This window comes from Phocoena phocoena, chromosome 10, assembly GCF_963924675.1.
Source record: "Phocoena phocoena chromosome 10, mPhoPho1.1, whole genome shotgun sequence".
NCBI lineage: Eukaryota > Metazoa > Chordata > Mammalia > Artiodactyla > Phocoenidae > Phocoena > Phocoena phocoena.
In genome coordinates this window covers 64,492,248-64,501,708 of record NC_089228.1, presented here as the reverse complement: position 1 = coordinate 64,501,708, position 9,461 = coordinate 64,492,248, and the positions used below count along the sequence as shown (strand labels likewise).

The following is a 9,461-nucleotide window of genomic DNA, read 5'->3' as shown; positions in this document are numbered from 1 at the left end:
AAATGTAGTCATTTTGATATTTTTTCCAGCTGTTGCTTTACGCACATTCTTTTGTTGTTATGAAAGTAGACTTGGTAAAGTAAGAGTAAAGAACATACCTAACAGTTTATTAGCTTGATGATTAACTTTAAAAAGTTTAGACCTATGATATGTGAGCCACCATTTTTATTCTTGCCCTGGGGCACCTTGTTTTCTCTCCTCAAATCAACTCCCTCATGCCCAGCTGATGACATTACTTCGTAGTTCACTGAAAACCAGGGACAACAGAAAAGAACTTCTTTTTCCACTTCCCACCTTCTGCTACATTTCTGCCCTTAGACTCTGTCTCCCTCCAGGCATCACAAATGTGTCTATCTAGGATCACCCCCTCCACTTGTGCACTGAATCCCAGTCCTTCTCAGTCAAGAGCATCACTCCTACAATTGCACTCCCTGGTCCCTGTCTCTGTCTACTTTGTCATTCCTATCAGCATATAAAAATACCAAAATATGCCCATTTTAAATATCCTTCCTCTGATCCCACATTTCTTTCTACATTATGCTGCATTTCTTTCCTTCCCTTTATGGCAAAATTCTTTGAAAGGACTGGCTGTACTCTTGTTGTCTTTCTCGTCTACTACTTTGTCTTGAACTCTTTCCATTTCTTCTGTCAAGAGGTTGGTTTATAGACTCACAGACATAGAGAATAGACTTGTGGTTGCCAAGGATGGGGGGATGGGGGAGGGGAGGATTGGGAGTTTGGGATGAGCAGATGCAAACTATTATATATAGAATGGATAAACAACAAGGTCCTACTGTAGAGCACAGGGGATGATATTCAATATCCTGTGATAAACCATAATGGAAAAGAATATGAAAAAGAATATATATATATATGTATAACGAAATTAACACAACTTTGTAAATCAACTATACTTCAATAAAGTAATTTTAAAAAAGAAGTGGGTTATGAGGTCCATACCTCCTCCCCTTAAATCTAAACATGTTTGTAACTGCCTTATAACCAACAGAATGCAGCAGAAGTCATACTGCATGATTTCTGAGGCTAGCTCAGAAAAGATTATACAGCTTCTGCCTTACTCATTTCAACATGCTCTTGGAGCCATGAGTGCCATATAAGAATCTTAACTATCTCAAGGTTGCCATGCTGTGAAAAAGCTTATGCTACATGCTACATGGAGAGGACAAGTGCAGGTGTTCTGGCCAACATCCCCAGCAGAGAGCCAGCTGACGGCTACCATCAACTGCCAGAAATGTGACAGAAGATGCCTCCAGATGATCCCAGCTCTCAGTGGTTAAGTCACTCTCAGCCTTCAAGTCTCCCCAGATAAGGACCCAGACATCACTGAGCAAAGACAAGCCATCCTTACTGTGTCCTTTCTGACACAGTATTCCTTGAGCATAATAAAATGGTTGTTTTACACCAAGTTTTGGGGTGGTATGTTAGGTGGTTATAGTAACTGGAACAGTGTGTGTGTGTGTGTGTGTGTGTGTGTGTGTGTGTGTGTGTGTGTGTATGTATGTATGTGTATACATATATACATTCATATATTTCCTAGCTCTATTTGCTGAGAAGGCCTAGGAACGATGGCATCATTGTAGCAATGAAGGTATCTGGCACCCAGATCTTGGTTTCCAAATACTACCCTTTGTTAAAAGAAGCCAGAGAGGGCTTCCCTGGTGGCACAGTGGTTAAGAATCCGCCTGCCAATGCAGGGGACACTGGTTTGAGCCCTGATCCGGGAAGATCCCACATGCGTGGAACAACTAAGCCCGTGAGCCACAACTACTGAGTCTGCGCTCTAGAACCCTCGAGCCACAACTACTGAAGCCTAGAGCCTGTGCTGCACAAGAGAAGCCACCGTAATGAGAAGCCCACGCACTGCAATGAAGAGTAGCCCCCGCTCACTGCAACTAGAGAAAGCCCACAGACAGCAATGAAGACCCAACGCAGCCATAAATAAATTTATTAAAAAAAAAAAAAAAAGAAGCCAGAGGCTCTTGAAGAAATGGTTGATTCCTGGGCTGAGTCAGGAAAAGTACAAATTGAGCTTGAATTACCTCTTGTACCAGAAAGTAATCAAATAATGTTGTAGACATTGCAAAAGGACACAGGAACCAGCTTGGAGCACTTTCTCATTTGCCAAATTTGGGATAATTTTTTTCAACCTTACTTTCTGTTTAATTCATTTTGCCAAACAAACATAGTGAAAACTTTAATCTGACTAATTGTGCAGAAAATAGAATTTGTAGCAAACATAACAGGATAGACTTAAGTCCCTGGCAAGCTGGATCTCCACGAGATCCCATAGATTGCCTTGTAGATGGCCTCCTGGGAGGGAGGTCCTAGGAGGGAGAGGCACAGATCTGCCAGTCCCTATCAGAAGCACAGGCTGCACGTGGGAAGGAAAAGCACAGAAAGTAGAACTGATGTTACTTGGATCTCTTATCACTACACGTGGAAGAGTTCTGATTACTGGCCAAACTCAAGGTGTCGTCTTCCCAAACCCATAGTCCTTGGGCATCCTGCCTGCATCCGTAGGGGATAAGTTTCAAGTTCAATGGTTCTGAAGCCTCTGCTTCACCAGAACCTGCAACGTAAATTTGGGGGTGGGGGTGAAGGTGGGGAGGGGTAGACAAAGTCATAATTGCTGGTGTCACCGGTGCAGAGTCTGAGATCCCAGACTCCAGGAGCTTGCTTCAGGAGGAAACAAGAGAGGGTGCCAGGTCACCAGCAAGAGCCCAACTGCCCTAAGCCTCAGTACTCTCAACCAGTGCCCCAGGAGTATGAGGGAGTTCAACAGTGGCGGCCTAAGGTCCCCACTAAGCTGCTAGGTGTCTGGGAGTTGCGAAGGCCGAAATGGGACTCGTTCACATCCTGTGCTTTTTGCGGATGACAGCCATAGCCAGCAGCCGATCCCTCTCGAGGAGTTCTTCACGGAGCTTGGCCTCAGTGAGACACAGGTGAGGATGCTGCCCTTCATCTCCTTCATCTTCACCTCCATCAGTGCCAGGATGTCCAGCTGCTCGTCCAGCTTGCAGGAGCTCCTCCTCCGTGGTGCCTGACGACAAGTAGAGTTGTTCGAGCCAGTATCAGGGAAGCCCTCACAGCCCTCCCCGCCCCCCACCAGCTGGGGGCCCTTGGGGTTGTGGCAGCCTCCAGCTCCGATGCTGCAGCTGCTGCGGCTGCAGCCTATGAACTCCACTTGCACCACCAAGCCCATGGGCTTCCCATCTTCTCCCGTGGGAATGGTGGGCGCCAGGTGGCACGGATCCCAGAGTCTGGCGCTGCCCAAATTTGGGATAATTTGTGCATGAAATTAATGATGATAGTAACTAACTACAATTAATTAAATAAAATAGAAATGCATGGGTCCAGGCAATATAAGTAAATATGGTAGTAATGGATTACAAGTTATTGAGTAAAATTGGAATCCATGAGTCCATATGATATAACTAAATAAATGAATAAATGAGGGAGAGAGAAATGTTCTTTTATAGTCGATTGTTGACTGAAAACTGAAGAAATGACGGAGTAAAAAGAAAAAAAATCACCATTTAATAAACATCATCGGGCTTCCCTGGTGGCACAGTAGTTAAGAATCTGCCTGGCAATGCAAGGGACACGGGTTCGAGCCCTGGCCCGGGAAGATCCCACATGCCGCGGAGCAACTAAGCCCGTGTGCCACAACTACTGAGCCTGCGCTCTAGAGCCCACAAGCCACAGCTACTGAGCCCACATGCCACAACTACTGAAGCCTGCACGCCTAGAGCCCGTGCCCCACAACAAGAGAAGCCACGACAATGAGAAGCCACAACGAAGAGTAGCCCCCGCTCACCGCAACTAGAGAAAGCCTGCGCACAGCAACGAAGATCCAACGCAGCCAAAAATAAATAAATAAATTTTAAAAATAAAAATAAACATCATCATGCTTATTCCGATGAGAGTCATAAAGGGATGCTAAGGCAGGTAGGTGGAGATTTGGTGATGTGCCAGATACTTAGGAATTACAAAGGGACAGTTAGGACTTTAAGGTGGAGAACCTGCCAGACTGGTTTGGCAGCATCAGGAGTGAGATGGTTTTGCCTCCAGCAACTTCTGATGTGATACACAAAGGCCGCATCATTTCTCTCTTGCCCCAACATGTACTTAGGTTGGAGAGATTGTACAGAAATGAAAAGCCTGTACTCTTTAAAACTAATTCATGAAAGAGAAAGACAGAAGAACTGCCCACATTGAAGGAGTCTGCAGATATGTGACTACCAAATGCGATTTGCGATCCTGGACCAAAAAGGACAGAGGCATTAGTGGGACAGCTGATGAAATGTGAATGGTACCTATAATTAGACAGTGGTGTTGACTTCCTGATTAGGGTGGTGTATTTGTTTGCTAGGGCTGCCATAACAAAGTACCACAAACGGGGTGGCTTAAACAGTAGAAATTTATTTTCTTACAGTTCTGAAAGCTAGAAGCCAGAAATCAAAGAGTCAGCAGGGTTGGTTCTCTCTGAGGGCTGTGACAGAAGTCTCTTCCATGCCTCTCCCCTAGATTCTGGTGGTTTGCTGGCAATCTTTGGCGTTCCTTGGCTTGTAGACACATCAACCCTATCTCTGCCTTCACATTCACATGACATTCTGGTCTTGACGTATGCTGGTCTGGACGTGATGTTCTGGTCTGGACATGTCTGTGTCCAAATTTCCCCTTTTTATAAGGACATCAGTCATATTGGATTAAGGGTCCACCCTACTGCAGTATGACCTCATTTTATTTTAACCAATTATATCTGCAACAACCCTATTTCCAAATAAGGTCATATTCTGAGGTACTGGGAGTTAGGGCTTCACTATCTGAATTTTGAAGGGACACAATTCAACCCATAATAGATGGTTATATTGGGGTTGAGAGAAATAAGCAAATATAACCAAAGGCTGACAAATGGGGAATCAGGGTGAAAAGGATACCAGAGTTCCCGATACTGTTCTTAAGTGTTTTCTGTAAGTTTGAAATTACTTCAAAAATTTTTTTAAATTCAATAAAGTGCTGAGTTTATGTATTACACAAGATCTTAGTGCTGAACCTACCATGGGGAAGGAACTATAAGGAGATGATAAAGGTGTTTGGGTGGCCTTATTGCAAACTTGCCTGAGACATAGTGAGGGTATCAGAAATTAATACATTATGCTTACACAGCACTTCATAATTTACAAAAAAAAAAAAATCTTATTTCGTTTGTCCCTCCTGACAACTTTGTGAGGCAAGACTTTTTCAATTTTATAAAAAAACTAAAGAAAGGTCAGCTGACTGGCCCAAGGTCTCCATCATACAACTGTTAAAGGTAAACTGAGGCATGTTAAAATTTTAAGTTTGAGCAAAAAATGCATTCAAATGGGGCCGCGCCAAACCAGAAGTGGTTATGAGCGCTCCTCAGACCTCAGCCAGAGGAAAAACTTAAATGGAGAAAGTGTGGAAACAGAGAAAGGAAATTATTTGATTGGCTATAGCTTAGCCTAGTTGGTTGTGTGTGATTGGTTGTCCTTTAGTGTTTTTTTGTTTTGTTTTGATGTTTTGATTTTGTTTTTGTGTTGCCTGTGCCTCCCAGCATGCAGGATCTTAGTTCCCCAAACAGGGATCGAACCTGGAGTGGAAGTGCTGAGTCCTAACCACTGGACTGCCAGGGAATTCCCTCCCGTGGCATCTTGATTACGTGACCTTGAGGCATTTACAGGTTTAGATTTTGGCTTGCTTAAGTAGGCCGCCATGACATTAGCGCCACCTCAGTCTGATGGCCTCCTTGTTTAATTAACACAACTAATAAATGATTAGTTTGGACCCTGATCCAGTTTTTTTTTGACTTGTAATGACCTCCTGTGGCGGTAGCAAACGATAACACGAGTTGACTCTAAACAAAACTGTGACTTCCCTGGTGGTCCAGTGGGTAAGACTCCACGCTCCCAATGCAGGGGGCACTGTACGATCCCTGGTCGGGAACTAGATCCCACATGTATGCCTCAACGAAGTCAGCATGCCACAACTACGACCCAGCGCAGCCAAAATAAATAAATAAATATTTTAAAAACAACAACAACAAAAAACCTGTGACATCCTTTGTACCATTTTGGGGTAAACAAGTTCTTCCCAAGAAAACAATGTCTTCTTCTTAAGATCAAACTGGAGTTTAGGTAAGAGACCATAGAGGCTCCAGATATGAGGTTCACTATGGACCCTTTCCTCCGCTGTCCACACTCCACCCCTCAACCACCGCCTACGGGGCGGGTGTGGGCCGGTCTCCATATGGACTTCGATTTCCCTCACGAACTTTCAGGCCAGTGCCTGGGGAACAGGGTCAAGAAAAGGCCTTCAACCCGTGCCACAATACAGCCTCTTGGACATTTCCCACCAGCAACTCTCAGACCACGCCCCTCACGCACAAGCTCGCTCTTCCTTATTATTGCCCCAATAGTTAAGTCCCAATCATTCTCCTTCGCACCGCTGGCCAATCATGTTCTTTCTCTTTTTATAAACCTCCGCCCTGGCTCCTGCAGTCCAATGATTGATATAATCGTCTTCAAAGTCACGAAGCGAGAGTGCAGGGTTTCAGCGCCGCAACCTCGGGGCCCCACAGACCTGGGGAAGAACTACGAGCCTGTGCGGACTGTAGCCACCAATGCTCGCTCTCCCCCCTCCCCCCACCTAGGTTAGGCGTGTCCCACCCCCACCCCCCCAACCACCCAATGTAAAGCTGAAAAGGGCCTTAGGTGCTTGACTAGCATACTAGGTCCACTTGCTCACTCTGTCTGTAGGGGCCCAAGACCTTGAGCCTTAAGCTTAGAGGCCCAGAATGACTTGGTCAGCTCCAGCTGGCATGTCTCTGTTGGGCCTTCAGCTTCCGAAACACAGAATTATAAAACGGTAAAGCTGGACAGACTTTAGGAATTGTTTAATCCAGACCATTCACATTGCACTGACTGTTCCAAAGGCTCAGAGGCCCTCCTCTCCTTTCTTTCTCTTGGTTGGGGGAATTAGGGTCAAGCTCGGCAGGTGCAGGGCTTGCCAACACCACGCCCCTTAATCCTGGCCAGGCTGAGTAAGGGCTTCCATCCCAGCCTCCGTGCTCCAGCCAGCTGTCACACAGTGGGTTAAGATGGCTGAGGAGGAGGGTGATGTGGACGAGGAGGATGTGTTCCTGGCGTTTGCCCGGAGGCCCTCTCCTCCCAGGGGTCCCCTGCGGCAGGCCATGGACAAGGCCTTCTTTATCTTCCTGGTCCTCATCCTGACACTACTGACGCTGGAGGCTGTTTATAAGCTGCTGTGGCTGTTACCATGGGCAAAGTTTGGGGACTGGCTCCTGAGAACACCTCAGATGGAGGAGGAGCTGGAACTGTGACCACCTTTCCTATAAACGTCCTCTTTCCCTGCCACAGAGGTGAGAGGGGAGAAAGGGGGAAATGGGGGCTTTGGAGGGACACTTGGAGAGCTGAGAGCAGCTATCTTAAAATTTCTGCACCTATACTCCGGGAATTAATTTTGAAAAAGTTTATACTCCTCAAGTATTTTTAAGTAAGCACCTAAAACTTTTCATCATACATTAACATTGTTTCAAGGATGTAATTCCTGGCATACAAAAAATACTCACATTTTAAAATAAAACAATTAAATCAATCTTTTGTGTGTCCAGGGGAGTTGAAATATCAGAGTGACTTGATATTCACCACCACTCGTTTAAAAATATAATTGGGAATCCTTCCTTTTCTTCTTCCATCATTCTCTTTTCTCCTAGAACTTCTATTACCATTCTACTTCTCCACAGACAATTTTATGCTTTTATACTTGAAAGTCTTTTATTGACCAATCTATCACTCTTTCCTACATAAACATATATATTAATTGAGATGAAAAATATTTTTCTTTCTTGTGACCATAAGACTCTAGTTTTTTAGAAAAATTTCTTCTGGGTTATCATTACAATTATTATGTGAGCAGAACTGATTAAATAGCATAAAGATTGTACACATTTTCCTAATTGTTAATATTAAAGGTACATTTTTTTTCTGTTTCAGCTTGCAGGATCTTAGTTCCCTGACCAGGGATCAAACCCCGGCACCCTGCTTGGTAACACAGAGTCCTAACCACTGGACTGCCAGGGAACTACCTAAAAGTACGTTTTAAATGAGATAGACGAGGTGGTGCTCATGGTGCCTTGAAAAAACAGGTTACATGTCTCTTTATTTAAGACAAGGTAAGGGAATTCCCTGGCAGTCCAGTGGTCAAAACACAAACAAACACAAACAAACAAAACCAAAAAGCAAACAAACAAAAAACAAGGTAACATTATCCCGAGGAGATTTCATGATTGAGAACTACAGTATCCTTTTTTTTTTTTTTTTTTTTAAGAGGGAGAAAGTCTATTGTAAAAGAGAAAAGGAAGAAGGAGAAGCTCTACTGCAGGAATTTACTGAGGAAAACAAATTTTGGGAAAATTGAGAATCTGGAAATTAAGTTCCTTATATCTCCCAAATCCGAGTACCCTTGGGCAAGTCTTCATGTCCCCCAATTTGAAGACTATAGGCTTAGATGACTGGAGAGAAGTGGTGTGGGATTCTTTAATGGAAGGGAGAGTTTGAGGTTCTGGGACTCTGAGGGCTTGGGGATGTAAGGGTCTGTGGTCCCAGAAAGTGGCAAGATGCTCACCATCTGTGGAATTCGCAAGGATGCAGGAGGTGGGAAACTCAGCAGTTGGAACCGTATTAACATTTCCGGTTTCCCCAGAAGCTCACCTTTGGACCCAGCTCTGCCTCCACGAGTCCCTCCAGCTTCCCTAAAGCTGGGTTGGGGGGGGGGGGGCGAGGCGGGCGTCAAAGTCGGTTTCTTCTCTCTTCCTTCTTTCATCAGCTCTCTCAGAGGAAGAGGACGAGAGAGACTCGAGGTATTTTACGAGCCTCATTTCGTCTCACAGCCCTCACAGCGGCAATTGGCACAGATTCTTCTCAGAACCCCCTCCCCACATCGCCCGTCCTCAGGCCCTGGAGCCCCTGGACAAAGCACGGCCTCCTGGTCATCAGCGCCTGCGCCTCGGGAATCCCCTCCAGAAAAGGAAGGAGAACCACCCAGGTCCCACCTACTTGGTTGGTCATTAGTTCTGTGGTGGAGCTTGAAAAGCAAACCAACAACAATAGCAGTAATAATAACACATTTGTACAGCGTGTTGTGCTCATTTGTATGCATGTGTTATGATTGGGAGATGTAGGCAACTGGATGTAGAAATAGCTTCTGGACAGCGACAAGGGAGCGCACAGCCCATAGAAAGGAATGACAGGCGCATTCGATTAAGCCGTGGAAACTGGTACCTGGCAGGTAGGAAAGCAGCGCCAGAAGGCTTGTCAATAGCCCAGTGGATGCAAAAAGTTTTATTTCCCTCTTAAGAGATTCCCGCCCTTCCGTGCACCCTTGTGCAGCCTTGGAGG

General features: G+C 45.2%; 1 protein-coding gene across 1 annotated transcript; it reads left to right on the top strand.

The window, feature by feature from the left end:
• The first annotated feature begins 7,141 nt into the window (after window positions 1–7,141).
• On the top strand, window positions 7,142–7,384 carry SMIM40 (small integral membrane protein 40). The gene has a single exon (XM_065885946.1). The coding sequence runs from the start codon at window positions 7,142–7,144 to the stop codon at window positions 7,382–7,384; it is 243 nt and encodes an 80-aa protein (XP_065742018.1).
• Window positions 7,385–9,461: the final 2,077 nt, after the last annotated feature.